The following is a 16,430-nucleotide window of genomic DNA, read 5'->3' as shown; positions in this document are numbered from 1 at the left end:
TCCGGCGTCTGGAGCCGACTGACCCAGAGGCGGGCACCTTCGCCGTCCCTCGTCGGCCACGTCCCCAGGTGTGTGGCGCGCGGCCCTGACGCGGCCGTCAGGGCGCTGCCTCGTGCCGCGTTAAGGGCCGCGCTCTCTGTGTCCCCTGTCCCCACAGTGCTGAAGGAAGCCATACCTCCGGGCAGAGTAACGGACGAGACCACCAGGCGCTGGCCAAGGCGGTCCAGGTCCATCAGGACACGCTGCGCACCATGTACTTTGCTTGACGCGTTGTCATGTTTACGATTGTGTGCCGAGTTGGATTCACATGAGACCAGCTACACTCAGACCAACAGACACCCAGCCCTTCTGTGACAGCCAGCATCGAACATGAGACGTCATCGATTTTCGCAGAGCCTCTGTTTTCCAGAATGCCTTCCGTCCCAGATTTCAAACTCGGATTCCGAACTGCAGACCTGTATGTGACCCCATTGCCGCAGGAAATATGGTTTGCCAAAATCTATAAGCTGCTTATTAAAATAGAGTCCCGTGTTTCCTAAAAATCTCCGAAAAGCAGTCTATGAACTCAGGGCTTTAAAACATTTTTAATTTATTTGGTCATTCAATGTACTTGTTTGTAACACATGATTCTGTATGAAATTGATGGGCTCAAACTAGCTGTGGACGTTCTCTGAGAGAGAGCACCACGAAACACGACTGCGGTTTTAAAGCCTTGAACCTTCTGATGTTGTCACTAAAGTCGATTCGAAAGCTACGCCAGCGTGCTCCTGACGTGGCTCACACAAGCTCTTCAGGGCGCGAGGGCAGGTGTCCCGTTCTGCCACTGCCACTGCCCGCCTTGCCCTCCGCGCGGAGTCAGGAGCAGTGGCAGAAGGCGGTCCACGTGCGTTTACAGCATTTCTAGGTCCAGAGAGATTGGCAGACAAGTGCCATTTTAATAAAAATTTATTTAAAAAAAAAAAAAAAAAAGAAAAAAGACGATATGCCGACAGTCTAATCATAAGATTTGTCCTGTAGGACTGTGACATTTATTTTCCAAAGTTTCTAAAGAATACGGGTCTGTGGTGATAAATACAGTACAATCCTTTTTCACTGTTATGTCTTTGATGTAAGAGAAAAAAATATATACCTGGTTTGCAGTATTAATGTGATAGGTAGATGCCGTTTTCATTTTATTGACTCTGGGGTGCTTCATGTGATCGTCCAGCCTGTCGAGAGTGTCCGGAGCCTGGGGACGGAACCGCCTCTTGTGGCTCTCAGCGCTTAAGTCCAAGAGTATGCAATCGACTGATGCGACCGCCGCCCGCCTCCCCTCCGCGTAGCCCGTGGCGCCTGTACCGTCGGGAGGACCGGCGCGGCCCCGCCTCCGCGGCCCCGCGCGCGGCTCGGCGGACCAAGCACAAGTGGGGCGCGCGCGCCTCGGCCGGGGAGGCACGCCGCGTGCCCGGGATCGATGGCGCGCTCCGCGTGGGGCGCGAGGCCGGCGGGGGCAGCGCCCGAGCCCTGCCGCAGGAGGACGGCCGACCGAAGCCGGCAGCAGGGGCGGCCGCCTCTGCTCGGATGCGCGCCCTGGGCCGGGCGCGGGTTTGCCAATCCAGAAACCATTGCACTAAGAGCGACGCCACGGGCGACTGGGGAAGGGTGACGACCGACAGCTCCGTCTGCGCTAAACGGGCCTGTTGTCCTCGTAGGCAGTTTTGTGAGAGCCAAGTCCACGTTCATTGGAGAGGCGCGAGGAAGGACGCAAGCCTTCCCCAGTGCTGCTCTGTGGGTTTCCGGTCCCTGCTGACCGCCCTCCCCACCTGGCCTGCCCTTTACCTCTGCGCTGTTGGTGACGAGGGTCCCCACCCCCACCCCGCCGACGGGGGCGCCTCGTGCTACAGCGAGTGCCCACCTCCCGCCCGCCGGCTCCGAGGGCCGGGAGGGGGCCGGGGACCGCAGGCGGAGCCCTGGCGGACGCTTAGCCCGGGTTTCGGCGATGGCGAAGGGGTGACTATTACTTGTGAAGCTATTCACTCAGAGTGGTGTGTGCGTGCGTGAGCGTGGGTGTCCTGTGTGCATGTCGGTGTCTTATTAATGGCATTAGTCTCTTTTTGCTGTATCTTTTTTTTTATTTTTTCGTCTCTTTGAATGACAGAAGCCTCTGCTCTAAGAATGTTGCAGTTCCCTGTCATTTCAGTGGCAAGCGGCACTTTCTCTTACTTTCAGAAGGACACCAGTACACTCTTGGCTTAGGTTACCAGGAGCTTTCGAGCTAAGGAGGGAGCCTTCACTTTAAAATTCGTAAACTAGGTCGGTTTCCAGGCACCTGTAGGGTCGTCGAGAGCCGCGTGTCTCAGGCACGGTCCCGCCACCCGCGGGGGCGCCTCGGTGGGCGCAGTGGCGGAGCTTGGTCAAACGCCCACCCTGGGCCTGGCCGCCGGCCGCCCGGATCCGGTCCTGCAGGGCTGCCTGGGGTCTCCGGGCCCCTGAGCTGGAGCTCGCTGCAGAGGGACGGTTGTCCCCCGAGTACGAAGGGCCGAGCAGGGACACACACGTTCTCTAAGCTGAAACCCAGGAGAGGGCACAGGCCGGCAGGAAATTAGACCTACGTTTTTGTTTGCTTTTATTTTTATTTTTTAGTTTGAAGGAAAAGTTTTCTTTTTGGTGGGCCAAAGTACTTCGAGAAGGGCGTCTCTGACAGCCCGGTGCTTGTGTTGAGAAACGCGTCACACTAAAAGCGTTCCCGGACCAGCTGTCCCCAGCTGGGCTGGCCACCACCTTTGGTCGTGTCTGTTGATTGGGAATCCAGATGGCTGTAGGTGTGATCTCTCAGGTAAATACTTGTCCCAAATTCCTACCAGTACCCCCACCGTTAGGATGATTCCGCGTTCTGAGACGGCGTGAGAACTCGCGGGGCAGCAGAGTCGGTCCAAGCCCCAGGCGTCTGGAAGCCGAGAGGGGCCCGGGCGACCATCGGGCTGGGCCGGCGCCGCTGGCTCTGCCCGCCCCGCTCTCAGGGGAGGTGTGCCTTGCTTCCAGCAGACCGCACGTGCCCGTGACGGCGTAGAAACGGCGATTCGTTTTGAAGGAAACCTGGGAGCGCGCTCGTGTCCTTAAAAGACGTCTCCCGATGAGATCCTTATACCGAACTCCTCCTGGCACGTCTTAAAACGCTCTAAGAAACCTAACGTGGTCCTGTCCCTTTGCCACCATCTCGTACGTGGGGGACGCTCTCGCCCTGAAGAACTGGGGCCGCTGTCAAGTCGCCATTCCGTGAGGAGCCCTTTGGGGGCGCCGGGGTCTCCCTGCCGCCTCGGCCTCCCAGCTCCGGCCCCGGGCGCGCCGCCGCACTGCACCGTTGGGGGGCGCCGGGCTCGGGCTGCGGGTGCCCGGTGCGAGGGGTCTTCACACAGACTGGCTTCCTGCGCGTCGGGGCCGCCTCTGCTTTCCAAGGTTGCGTTGCTTCCCGCTGGCGGTCTCACACCCCCGCGAGCGAGTGAGCGCGCCCTAGAACCGCAGCCGGTCCCGCGCCCCGCGGGGCGACGCGTGCTGGGGGCGGAGAGACATCCGCGCCCCCGGAGGCTGGCCGCCACCACTGCCATTCCTGACGCGCATCTCCCTGGTCCCCGAGCACAGGTCGGAGAAGACGATTTCAGTTCAGTTCCTGCGGGGGGTCGGGAGGAGGGTTACCGATGTTGTAGTGTATGTTATTTTTATTGTTGTTAAATGCAAATGTTGCTATTTATTTTTTTCTTTCCGCTCTGGTTTGATTTGGCCGATGTAGATATGCCAGTGCACGTGGTACCTGATGGATACGATAGAAATTATTCCCCCCAACTTTTATAAATCACCTAATGTTTACCTTCAAGTTTGCCGGATGCTTTATTTTTTTGAAAGTCACAAATGTAACTTTTCTGGATGAATTGTTTTTCTTACGTACGCAGCAGTGTAGTTTTACATTGATCTGCGGGGTGATTTAAATTTTATTTTTGCAAGGCAGTTTTTTCAGTCAAATTATATATTTGATACAGTATATTAAGGGTGGACCAGCCAAGCGTCGTGCGGTCGGGATGCCATCGCTGTTCCCAGGAGGCCTGTGGGGCCGGGCCAGCTTCTCTCGGTCACCCGACGTCACGGACGCAACCCGGCTTGTTCCCAGAGCTGTCAGCATCTGGGGGTCGTCCTTCAACGGGACTTGGAGCTGTCGGACAGTTTAAAGGATTTCCGTGGGCATTTACCACAGCTGAGGCAGTTCCGTTAGGAGGGCCTGTAGAAGCTGACGTAATCCAGACAGTGGACAATCCCAGTGGCCCAGACAAGCCATAGAAATTTCCCTGTGACCTCTGACTCATCTCTCACGCTCACGCTCAAGGAATGTACAGCGAGGAGCAGCCTCGGCGCCTCGTTCGCAGGACGCACTGTCTCATGTACGGCGTCGGCCCTTCCCGGAGGAGCCAAGGACGTGCTCCCTGGCTGCCGCGCCTGCGGCTCCGGCTGCTGTGACGTTTTTCAGTGTAGACACAGTGCACTTCGTCATGGGGTTGTCCGTGTTACCCACACATGCTCTCTTTTTTTTTTTTTTTTTTTGGTAAGGAAAATTTTCAGCTCGAAAGCATTGCACTGACGTTGACGACTCCCTTCTTTACCACGTCCACCTTCGCGTCTGCTGTGCTCGTCGGAAATGATTGTAAATAGGCGTAGGAGAGCAGAGATGACGGGCGCGACACGTCGTTCTAGTGACACTGCCACGTTTCTCAGTATTACGTGTTAGAGTTGTGTGGACTTATCCTGTTCCTTAGCCTCGTGTCTGTTAACCGTTCATGAAGGACAAATTAGCCTCGTTTTCTTGTTTTGCGGAAGGGAAGTGAGCATCTCTCTCGAGAGTGGGCTCTCTCCGTGAGGTCTGAAGATTTGCTTGTAAGAGGATTAGTTGTAAGTGCTCTGAACACTCTTGTGGTCTGTTTAATTCCTGGTGGTTCGCCATGACTCCCGAAATCATCTTTTTTCCCAGTTCCGTCCAGCATTGGACAGTTTGGACGGGAAGCGTCTGCGTGGCCGGTGTTCGCAGGGGCCGAGGGCCTCCCTGGTCAGCCATCATTTTAAAGCCACGAGGTCACTGTCATGTCAGAACCGTCCTTGGCGGCTTAGCCCGTAAATGCTGGAGAGACCCGAAACCCCGTGCTGTTCGTTCCTTTACGTCCTGTGATTTTTCCACTCGATCAGCCGTGTTTGCCCCAGCCCGGTGCGCGATTCCGTCTGGGGTCAGGCAGCCCAGGAAGACACACGGGGGCTCCTGAACCCAGCCCCGTCTCCTGGGTGCTTGCGAATGTCACGTGGATGCGGTCACAGCGCCCTCACCTAACGCTTTTCTGGATATGTTTTGCCATGTTGTCGTCTAAAGTGAATGTAAAAATCACTACAGAAGGTGGTTTCTAAAGACCTTTTAGTTTTTAAAAAAAAAAGCAACTGCAGTTAAGGCTACCTCTGAACTCTCAGTCGATTCATGTTTGCTCTTAAGCGTAGCTGTCCCCACTGAAAGCAGCCAAAATGTCGCTCGAATAAACTGAATTGTGAACATCTCTCTGTTCAGTTCTGGCTTGAACATGTGTGTGCCATACTGTGACCCGGGGGCAGTCCCCTCCGCCCCCCGCGGTGTCGGCGGTGGCCCAGGGCGCGCTCACGGCCTCCCAGCTCTGAGAGCCCAGGGTTCTGAGTGGCGGTGGGTGTCACATGGGGGCTTCCCCGCGCCGTCCTCGCAGGCTGGCGGGAGCGTCTCGTGCGGCGGGCGTATGTGGCGGGACCTCGAAGCGACCTGCTGTCCCGGCCCCGTTCCACGTGAGAAAGCACTTTTTTCCCCACCGCTTGACTTACGAATGAGTGCAAATGGCTCCCTCTGCCCTCTCCTCCCTATATGTACACGCCGTAAGGTCACCAGGGTGCTCGGACACCGACTCTCACACAAATCACACTTCCCCAGTTGCCTCCTGGTTTTGAAAAACAATGCAGGCACAGTCACCCTTTGGCTTGGGAACCTGGGGTTCCCCGCACCCTCCCCCGCCGCGACGTGACGCTCATCTAATGTCTGAAAGCAAAATCTCTGGCCAAGGCCCTCGTTTGCAAGGACGCTGGGCCACAGCAGCATGGCCAAGCAGGAGCCTCCCGCTGGGCCGGGCCCCTGGGAGGCCGGCTGCGGGGAGGCCGCCCCGGGGGCCAGCGAGGACTCTGCGTGCCCCCTCCCAGCCGGTTAGCCGCTCCGCTTCAGGGCCGCCCTCTGCCCGCCCTCCGCTGCGGGCGGCTGTCGCCCTCCGCCACCTGCCTGTCTTTTCTGTAGGTTCCCTATGTTTCTTCATCCTCAGGAGCTCGGCGCTCGCTCCCAAATGCCTCCCTTGGTTCGCTCGTGACTTCCGGAGGGCCAGCGGGTGGTTCTGTGACGACAGTGTCTGGTGTGCAGGTGGCTCCGCTCTCCTGCCAGACGCTCACCAGACACCGACTTTGGCCTGGAGGCGTCCCAAGTGCATCACCACGTGCACGTCATCGCCTCGGACCCTGCTGTTTTCAGTTTTGATGCTTTTCGCGCTCCATGGCATGCTTGAATTCTGAAAGAGCTAAGTGTCCTTTGAGGTCTTTCTCAGAATGTGCTGTAATTCTGCGATCACACTGTCCACCCCGGGAAGCATGGACGTTTCGGGTGGGTGCCCGCATGTCTGCTGCCTGCTTCTGGGGCCACCGGGGTCCTCTGGGTTGGCCTCGTTTCCAGCCAGGGCGCCACACAGGGTCTTTCGGAGGACACTGCACACCAGCCCCCTGCCCGGGGCGGTGGCGTGAGCCGTGGAACTCAGACCTGCCCTTCCGCCGTTCGTGCGTTTGTCTCCCGAATCCTGCGGTGAGCCTCGCCCCCCTCCCCCCATCCCCCCGCCCCATGTTTGCGTTCATGAAAGATGATTTGGAAGCGAGAAAACTGGAAGTCACTGGTGCTTTTGTCGACACTTTTCTATGGCGCTGGCCTGGCGCGCGAGATCTTCAAAAGCCCTTGGTGGTGTGACTGGGGCGTGAGTCCCCACCTCACCCCGTCCCCTTTCCAGCGGGGCTGGAGGAGGCTGAATTCTCTCTTCTTTCCATCCTCCTTGGCTTCAGGTCGGGCAGAGTCAAAGCTGCACCGCCAAGTCTTACCTCCTCCCCCCAGGAGTGTCCAGGCACTAGATGCCGAGGCCAGCCTCACTCAGCACCTTCTCAGTCTCCACGGGCCTTCGGACCATGCGTCTACCCCCGGAGCAGCCCACACCACCGGGCCAGGGGCTGCAGAGCAGACTGCCCGCTCGGCCGCTTGGTGCCACTGGACAGAGCTAGGTGCGCGTGTGGGGGGCCCAAGGCTCCTTGGAACTCTGGAGGTGGTGACGGAAGCCCTGGGGGGCGGGAGAGGGCAGGGCCCTCACTCCAAGAGGCAGGCGGCCCCCAGGCCGTCCCTTGGTCTCCATCAGTACCAAACCCAGCGTGTTCTGGAAGACCCCGTCTCAGCCTCTGTGCCTTTCAAGTCCGGTCCTCAGCGTCCTTTCGGGATCATGCTGGGGCTGCGTTTTTCTTGGGAAGTCAGCCTGCACCTTGGGGCACTCCGCGCGCCACTCCTCGCCCTCTGCCTGTGACACTCCCTTTGCTCCTCAGCCCCTGTCGTTGTAAACCGTGAAGCCCGTGCATACCGCCCCGGGGCAGACGGCGCTAAGTTCCAGTCGCATGATTCCTCCCGTGCCCTGACCGAGGCCACACCTGCGGGGGTGCCAGGAAGTGGGCACGGGGACCCCCGTCTGTAGTCAGACCAGAGCGTGAGCAGCACCCCGTGGTTTCGGTCCCGTGTAGTCGCGCGACAAGGCTGTTCAGCTAACGGCACTCGACGTTTCGTAGGGGACTCGGAACCGGGTCTCGGTGGCGTGCGCGCGTCGTCCCCGGGCGCGAGGCGCTCTCCGGTCCCCGCGTGCACTCGGCTTTCGTTAGCGTTGCTGTCCCGTGGCACCCGGGAACCCGCGTGCTTCCGTGTGGCCGTCACCTCGGGACGTGCACGGAGGATCCCGTTTTGACATGTCCGACACGCAACGTGCGGGTCTCACTTTCTCAAGCCGGGCATTGAGCACTTTTCTTGGCCGACGGTCTAGCGAAAAACCGCCCTTCCCCGTCCGGGCTGGTTTTATTGGTTTTCAGCGAGGGAACTAACGCAATGTTACTGATTTCACACACGTACGGAGAAGCCCGCTTGGTGGCTCCTGTGGGCCTCCCCTCACCCCAGACCCTCTGTCGTGAGCCGAATGGCCTTTCCCTCGGCAGGGGTGCTGGCTACAGGGGTGATGGGACAGTCGCAGTGTGGGTTCCTCGTCTAAGCCAAATAAAACACACCCGACTCAAGTTCTGGAAGTACATAGTTTAGCACTAAATTGAAATTCGAGTCCTGAGTTTGATAGTGGGTTTTAATGTAGTTGTTGAAGGTATGAGCTCATGTTTTATAACTGTAGAGACAAGTGAGTTTTTACTTTTTAAAACGTTTTCAGAGAATAATTGTAAGTTTCTGTGCAGCAAAGTGGCTAATTACTCATTAAATACGAGAAAAGAATGTAGTGTCTAAATCCAGATTTTTCTTACCTCTGGTACACTTCAGATTACTTACCTAACATGTATTGAGGGGTTCGGACCCTGAGTTTTATCAACTTTTCTAATTTTATTTTATTTTTATAAAATAATTGAAAAAGAACCAAAAACGAATTCAAAAGTTCCATAGGTAGGTCTTGCCCCTTCTTCATTTCCACCCCCACCAAAAAACGTTTCAGAAGACATTTTGAATCAAAATGTATTAGGAGCATTCTAAGTTTACTCTTTCTAAGAAGCCGAGCGGCTTCGGGGGGCAGGGGGCCTCGCTCCCGGGGGACCCCCACGCGCCGTTGGCGCATGCGCCCGCGGGGCGCGTGTGCCCCCCGCCCCCCCTCCACCCCGGTCTGTGCTTGCGACCCAGAAACCGTGCAGTGCTGTGCAGTAAGTCGGCAGTTCCTGTATAAACGATAGTATTTATCTCCGTTGGCCTCTCTGTATAACGTTTCGTTTGCTACATGAATTGTAAACTTAATCCTAAAGTTATAGTCCCTGCTAAATGCAATTCTGAGGCGTCACGTCCTTGTCTTTAGTTTACTGCCATTCTGTGTGTTTCAAGGATGTCCCACGCTTGCATGATGCTAGGTGGTAATGCCACTTTAAATTAAGCCTTAATCAGATGTTAAATTTGTAAGTTTCAGAGTATGCAAAAACATTAGGCAGAGCGAGTTTAAACTGTTCAGATTAAGATGCTATATCGTGATTCCACAAGTCTCTTCTCCATAGCGACAAAGGGAAACTTTCAGCGAGACACATCTCTTCCCCCTCCCGCTCTCTCTCTCTGTCTCTCTCTCTGTCTCTCTCTCTCTGTGGTCTAGCTTGGCTGTTGCCAAATCGCTTTTTGAAAATGGACCATTGTGCAGTTCTGTGGCAGTCAGTCAAAAGAGACCTGTTCTGAAAATCTCGAGACTTTTTCAGGGTTATTTTTAAATGTCTGGATTTTTTTTTTTCCCTCCAGTCCGAGATGTATTTATGGCTGACGGAGAGTCTGACTTGGCCGTAGATTTTACTTGCGAACCTGCTCACGCGCTAAGCTTTCTTCAGGCAGCGCCACCCGCCATGGCTTCTGCGTCCGATTCAATGAATTTTTGTTTTTGTAAAAGCATCTTAAATTTAGACATAAAATGGAGGGGACCCAGCTTTCTTTACAATGTGGATCTACCTCAGTTAAACAGTTGGGTGCTATTTACTAAGTCTGTCAAATTAAATTGGAAAAAAGTAACCAAACAGATATAACTCCACACGAAGCTTGAAATCATAATTTCCGTTTATTTAATAATATTTTTATTTATGTTGTGCCTTTTGTGTTGAATTCTAATGCATTGAAAAAAAAATCAGTATGAAATTAAATATTTTATATTGCAGGTGGGGAGAAAAGCCCATTGGCCATGGAATTTGATAGATTACCCCCAGCCAACCACTAACATGCATTGGAATCCCAACTGCCCTCTTGTGGGGGAAAAAAAAAAAAAATCCAAGAGAAAACGTAACATTTTACAAATTCCAAACTCTTCTATGCACATGTTTTCAGCTATCACTGCATTTTCTGTGCCAACGAAGGGGCGGCCAAAACCAGCCCACATGTACTCTAATCATTGCTTTCTTCACTGTTGGGGGCCCCCTCTTCCTCTGGCCTGTAAGTTTATGTCGTAAGCATAACAAGATGGACAGTCGTAGATGTCATCTCTCCTGACCTGGGAGAGGTGGTGATGACCAGGGCCAGAGGAAGGGGCGCGCCCAAGGCCATCTGAGGAGGGGGGAGGCCTGCCTTCAGCAGCAGCCCCGGGGTTTCCGTAAGTCAGGAGAGTTTTCTGGCAGGTGAGAAGATCAGAGGAGATCGATAACTTTCCATGCTTTTATATTTGGCAGTTTACAATTCTAGACTTTTCCTACTATGGCGATCTTTTTTAACTTCTTTGGAGGTAACACAATATTTTGGAGTCTTAAGAATTTGATTTTATACCAATAAAAATTGAAAATTAGGGATCTTTCCTGTAGTATATAGTTTTACTATTTTAAAGAGATCTCTGAATTTTACAGGAGAACCAACATTCCTTAGTGGCAAAATTTTGAAAGTTGATTTGGGAGGCTTTTTGCTGCAGGATCTCAAAAAAAAAAAACAAAAAACAAACAAAAAAAAAAGGATGATTCTAGTTACACGTTTTTAATTTTTAACCTCCCATCAGGTCGACCCTTAAACTATATTTTGTAAAGAGTAAATCACCCTCGAGTATGCTGCATATAAAGATCAGCGTTGTTGCACTTTCTCGGTAATAATAAATGCCGTGCGATTGGCTCACCAGTAAGCATTTTGTTTTTTTACCTGACAAGAGTACTTTGGGGCAGGTGATTAAATTCCTATAGGTACCTCAAGAAAAAGAACCTGAATATGCTGCATTTTGTTTCTTTAGCTTTTATATGTAGCATTTTGTTTTGCTCTATTTTGTTTAGATATATGCTTTTTGGACCCCAAGACTGTTGAAAGAAATTTTAAAATTACCCTTGTATAGGGGTACAGTATCCTTTTAAAAACAAAACAAAACAAAACTTCAATATCTGGTTCAAGCGTTGCCCACCAGTAGAATGATACTTTACCCAAACACCCGAGAAAAAACAAATCCCATGTCTGTCAGCAGACAATAATGTTCCCAATCCTTTCCGTTCATGCTGCTTTCTTGATTCTTTTCTCCATGTCATCAAGAGGTTGGGTAACTCATTTCTAAGGTCAAACTTAAACATTGTGGCATCGTAATGTTTTCGGCATAGACCTCACACAGTTGCCATTGAGTAAGTAGCATGATCCTAAAGGTATTGCTGGCATTAGGCAGCCAGGGCAGCCTGGCCCCTCGGAAGAGCCGGCCTCCACCTTTCTCTCTTCCCCAGCACTCACCCTCAACTGAACAGGTGGGGAGTGGTCTCGATTGACAAAAGATAAACTGGTGAAGAAAGCTAAAGGCTGAGACACTGAGCATCTATTGTCGTGTTTAAGCTTAGCTGGGTCCTTTCGAGTTTGTTTTACAGCTTATTAGATTAAGTAGTTTGCACTATTTTTGCAATAAATTCATGGAGAACCTAACAGTTATTTGTTTCTTACTGTGTGTATATAAACTAATACTAAAAGTTTGGCATAGTGTTTTTCCACCTCCTTACATAACCCTTAACATGCACAGAATGCTGTAAATCTGATAAAATATGATGTGAATGATATTTTATAAAGTTATTTTGTATGGTGTCAATTTTGTTTTGCCTCATAGTATGTCAGCAAAAAGTAAAATAAAATTCCTCGTATTTACAGCTGCCTCTCCGAAAGGTCTTCAATTACTCACGTTTATTTGGGCACTTTCTCCTGCACCGGTTAAGACTCCAGGCTTCCAAGGTGAGAGCCTACCTTCGATGACAGAAATCCAGGGCCTTATTCTACACGCGCTGGACCTGTTCTTTGAACGGTGGTCTCGGTAGGGCGAGGCGTTACCACAGAGAGTTGGGATTGGGGATGAAAACCACGAGAATGCAAAGCTAATGTCTCGAGGATGAGCCGAGTGCTTCTACTTTAGCAGCCATGAGACAGGACAAAGGGGGAAAAAAACTGTTTCGACTATGCCCCAGTCAGGTGCAGAGCCCTGAGCTCCACGTTGTGTGGGAATCAGTGCTGACCATATCCGGGGCGCGTGGCCTGGTGGCCCGCCCTGGCTGTTCACACATCCTGGTATAGTTCTGAAACCCCTGCTGGCCTCACTGGGCTGTTTCTGACCTCTCTCTGTACTAAAAAGAACGTGTGGTGTTGAGAAAGGAAAGGATAATTGGCTTAAGAATACCAAAAAAAAAAATACAACTGAACATCCCTAGGTTGTACATTATTGCTAAAGCAAGCCAAGGGTTTGTTCTCTGTGCGTAAATGTTTACTGGGCTTTATAATCATCAGAACTGGAAACAACCCAGGTTGGGAATTATCCCTCCACCTGAGGACTGGATATGTGAATGGTGCGGTGTACCGACGCAGTGGAATCCCGCTCGGCACTGGAAAGGAGTGGACCGCCGCTACCTGCGACACGATCAATCTCGGTGCATCATGCCGCATGTAAAAAAGGCAGCCTGAGTCTGCACACTGAACACGCTGGGAAGACAGGCCAGCAAAACCTGGTCTGTGGGCCGAATCCGGCCTACTGTGTTTCTGTGGGCCTATCGGCTAAGACGGTTTTTACATTCTTAAATCGTTGGCGGGAAAAAAAAAAAAAAAAATGAGATACATCTTCAGTATACAGAATGTTCTAAAATGCTTTTTAAGAAGAAAAATGTGCTTATGCAGAAATAATAGTTCTTTTCGTACTTATAATCTGACTTGAAATTTTTCCCTGGGAATAAAAGTGCTAGCGAGGCTTGTTTTTAAATTTCACAAAAGCCTCAGGTAATAACGCATTAGAACAGAGGGCCCATAAAGCATTTTACTGTAAAAATATGACAGTTTTATTTAATAAAGTTTTGTCTTTACAGTTAAAAAAATGCAGTATTTGGACAAATATTCAAACGTCTTGAAATACAAAATTAAAATATAACATACATATAACATAACAAAATGTAACAAACTACATATTTAGCTAAAACTGGATCTAGTTGTTTAGAAAAAGTTTCAAAATACACATATATGAATTGACATAACTGATATTTAGAAGTTCTCTAAAATCTATCCATAAATTTAAAAGTTAAGCAAAGCTGTCTTTGCCTCTACAGCTTAGAGCTGCAGGTGGACTGGCAATGCCTGACTGTGCTGGTAGCCTTTTCTTGGTCACCTCCCACTAGTGTGAGCCTGTCAGAGAGAGGCTGTTGTCTGGGTTACTTTGCTTTAGGCTTTTATAAGTGTAGGTGCATCAGATGCTCTTTCTTAGCCCAGAAAGAATACAATGCACTTGAAGTCTCTGAAAAGTGAGGAGACCGAAGTCTCCCAGTGCTGTGCTTACTTCAGAGCACTGGTGCCGATCCAGGAGGCGCTTTACCGGGCTGACTTTCAAAGCACTTCTTTTCTGGTTTAGGATTCCGCTTCATCATCACTTTCATCATTGTCGTCATTCTCCTCCTCGTCTTCCCTCTTCTCCTTAAGCATTTTCAGATACTTACTAGCTAATATCTTCTTTGGTAATATATCTTAAAAACATAAAGCTAACATTAGCAATTGGTTATGATGGGCCATGAAAACCACAACGCAAATTCCAAAAAGTACTAGTTCCTGCTCTGATCTCTAGGATAGTTTCCAGAATAAGAAAAAATGCAGACTGCCAAATGCTGAAGACCAGTTTCCATTCCACTGACTGCAAACCACAAGATGCTCCTACGTGCAGGTTAAGGGCTGACTGTGAGGAACTCTGCCCAACCTACCTGCCACAGGCCTGCTGGCCCCAAGGGTAGACTTAAGCTCTTTTTAGCTGTGGTCCACACAAATTGTTCCACAAAATAGCTATTTCTGTTTGGGGGGCCAGGTAGACTGGCCCAGAGCTTCCCCTTCAGTGGTAAGGAGTCAGGGGGTGGGCCTGCCAGGCTCACCCAGCCAGCCAAACATCCTTGTACAGGTTGTCGACTTCATTATCATTCTAGGTGAGCCACATTACAAACATACTCAAACAGACAAAACTAAAAATGTCTTCCTGTGCCAGGTCATGGTAACCTCTGGCACCTAGAGAAAGCAGCAAAATGTTTATTTCAGTGAAAGCAGGGGGAAAAAAGCTGTACATTACTAAGCATTTTTTGACAGGAATGTTTCAAAGACTAAGTACCTGCAAGAAACTGAAAAGTTTCCGATTCCTCTGCAGTGTTTGATAAATCATTGTAAGTGAGTGCTTTCTTTTCTTTTCCACTGCCATGTCTGTAGGAATAGGTGGCTAGATATTGAACAAAGAGTTCCTAAAACAAAATGAAAAGGTAAAATGAAAGGTGTACTTTGAAAACTTACAGAACTTAACTTTTTTAGTTATGTTAAGTTTTGATGGTTGCAGACTATCTTGGTTTCTCCAATTACAGGAAGTCACTGGGGAAAGGAGAAATATGAGATCAGAAAGAAACCGAGGCCGTATCAAAGTTGGCAGGGAAGCAGGCATTTTCCTAAGGTTTAATTCAGATTTTTAACTGATGAAAAATATTTGCAAGTAATCAAGTAATGAATCATAAATGTTTAGTGACCATTCTATTCAGTATAAATAGGAACAAGAAACCATTCAAAAATTCTGCTTGGCTCAGGAATACTTCATATCTAATATGGTTCGCTTCTAACTGTAAGTCAACCACCGGAAGCTGAAAATTGACCACATTTCCCACTTTGCCCAAACACCCTCCCTACAGCAACAACCTGGACTGAGCTTCTCTCAACATTTTTACTTTAACTCCACCTACTCTGGTTAGTAAGGAACGAAGTGCCTGCATAAATCTTAGTCCCGTAAAGCTTACAGAATGAAATTGTGCAGGAAAACACAAATTTCCCAACAGCACATGCTGAACTGGCAATTATTTCCCTGGACTCTTAACAAAGCATGGCGCTGGCATAAATCAGGCAAGGAATCTGAGACTTCCCACTTCCCTTAGCTCTAGTCCCACGTATTGAAGGGACTCTGTGTACTGAACTAAGAGCTGGAAGATACAATCTAAAGAAAGTTAAAGCAATCAAGACTGTACAGCTTCAACATAGCCCAATGTAAGAACAGGAAAGGTCTTGACCTACTAAATAAACCAAATCAAGAGACAAAATTATCTATTTTGCACCCAGGAGGGGGCTAATACAGCACGCTGTAAAACTAGGGTTCCTGGAATTACTTCGATCGTGGCCGGGGGATGTCTCCCGTAGATAGCGACAGATGGAGTGAACGAACGGCACCATAGGCCGTAGCTCCAGAGAAAACCCTCGACCTTCGTGTGTACGGCGCCCGGACCCTGTCACTGGATCGTTTGAGGAGCTGGGGCACCGAAACCAAGGAAATAGGCCGGACGCGAGAAAACGGGCAGGCTTTGGGGCCGAAAATACAGTCACACGAACAGAGGAGATGCAAGAGGTCCGCGACATTCCGAGCCGCTGCCCAGATCCACCCCCCTGACGCGCGGACGGGGCCGCGCGCGAGGGCGGGCGGGAGCGGCGCGGGGTGGGCGGGGCGAAGTGCGCGCGAGGCAGGACGGGAGCGAGGTGGGCGGGGCGAGAGGTGCGCGAGGCAGGACGGGAGCGGCGCGGGGAGGGCGGAGCAAAGAGAGGGAGGGCGCGCGGGGGCTGAGGCGCGCGCGGCGTGGAACTGAGTCGGCTCACGGAGGGTCGCGCACGCGTGAGCCCGCAAAGGGGCCCCGACGGCGCGCGGGCCGACGGGGACTGGGCAGCGCGACAGCTTCAGGCGGCCCCCAACCCCGCTATCCTCTCGTTCCTTCCCGCGCGGCCTCCGCCTCACCGTGGCCTTAGCCGTGAGCACCAGCGCTTCCTGGTTGATGCTGGACACCTCGGGGGAGCTCTTCATGATGACCCGGATGCGGGACAGGGGCAGCGACACGAGACGCTGCTCCCCGCACTTGTCTCTGCCCACGACCACGTCCGCCATCTTTGCGCCCCTCCCCCGCCGCCGCAGCCAGACCCGCCGCGAGGTGGCCGGCCGGCACGGTCGGTGCGGCAGCGACTCGCCGCTGCCCCTGGGAGTTGTAGTCCCGGGGAGGCGTGTCCGCGGAAGTCAGCAGCGGCGCTTCCGGGGGTGGACTACAAGCCCCGTGATGCCCCGCGCCCAGAGCCTGCGCGGAAGGATTCCACGGCGCGCCAGGGCAGCGGAAAGGGCGCACCACTCGGGGACTCTGGGGCACCCAGGTGG

The 16,430-nt window shown here is 51.8% G+C and overlaps 2 protein-coding genes across 8 annotated transcripts in view; one reads left to right on the top strand and one right to left on the bottom strand.

Annotated features, from left to right (window-relative positions):
- Nucleotides 1–11,904, top strand: part of AGO2 (argonaute RISC catalytic component 2) — a 78,739-nt gene extending 66,835 nt beyond the window's left edge. For all 7 annotated transcript variants that reach the window (XM_036233070.1, XM_036233067.1, XM_016133583.2 and 4 more), the window contains exon 19: nt 158–11,904. In XM_036233070.1, coding sequence (XP_036088963.1) covers nt 158–266 — 109 coding nt within the window. In that variant the 3' untranslated portion in view covers nt 267–11,904. The remainder of the gene's footprint in view (nt 1–157) is intronic.
- Nucleotides 11,905–13,049: 1,145 nt separating this feature from the next.
- CHRAC1 (chromatin accessibility complex subunit 1) lies at nt 13,050–16,218 on the bottom strand. Its single transcript, XM_016133584.2, has 3 exons — nt 16,023–16,218; nt 14,376–14,502; nt 13,050–13,749 (listed from the first exon to the last, which is right to left on the bottom strand). The coding sequence occupies exons 1-3, from the start codon at nt 16,167–16,169 to the stop codon at nt 13,634–13,636; spliced, it is 390 nt and encodes a 129-aa protein (XP_015989070.1). The 5' UTR covers nt 16,170–16,218; the 3' UTR covers nt 13,050–13,633.
- Nucleotides 16,219–16,430: the final 212 nt, after the last annotated feature.

Source organism: Rousettus aegyptiacus, unplaced genomic scaffold (genome assembly GCF_014176215.1).
Source record: "Rousettus aegyptiacus isolate mRouAeg1 unplaced genomic scaffold, mRouAeg1.p scaffold_m13_p_15, whole genome shotgun sequence".
Lineage (NCBI taxonomy): Eukaryota > Metazoa > Chordata > Mammalia > Chiroptera > Pteropodidae > Rousettus > Rousettus aegyptiacus.
The sequence above is the reverse complement of the archived record's forward strand: the minus strand, read 5'-3'. Positions and strand labels throughout refer to the sequence as shown.

Coding starts and splice junctions, on each gene's coding strand:
- CHRAC1 (XM_016133584.2), bottom strand. CDS start 16,169: ATGGCGGACGTGGTCGTGGGCAGAGACAAGTGCGGGGAGCAGCGTCTC. Junction 14,503..16,022: donor TGCTCACGGCTAAGGCCACG/GTGAGGCGGAGG, acceptor ATTTTGTTTTAG/GAACTCTTTGTTCAATATCT. Junction 13,750..14,375: donor AACTTTTCAGTTTCTTGCAG/GTACTTAGTCTT, acceptor TATGTTTTTAAG/ATATATTACCAAAGAAGATA.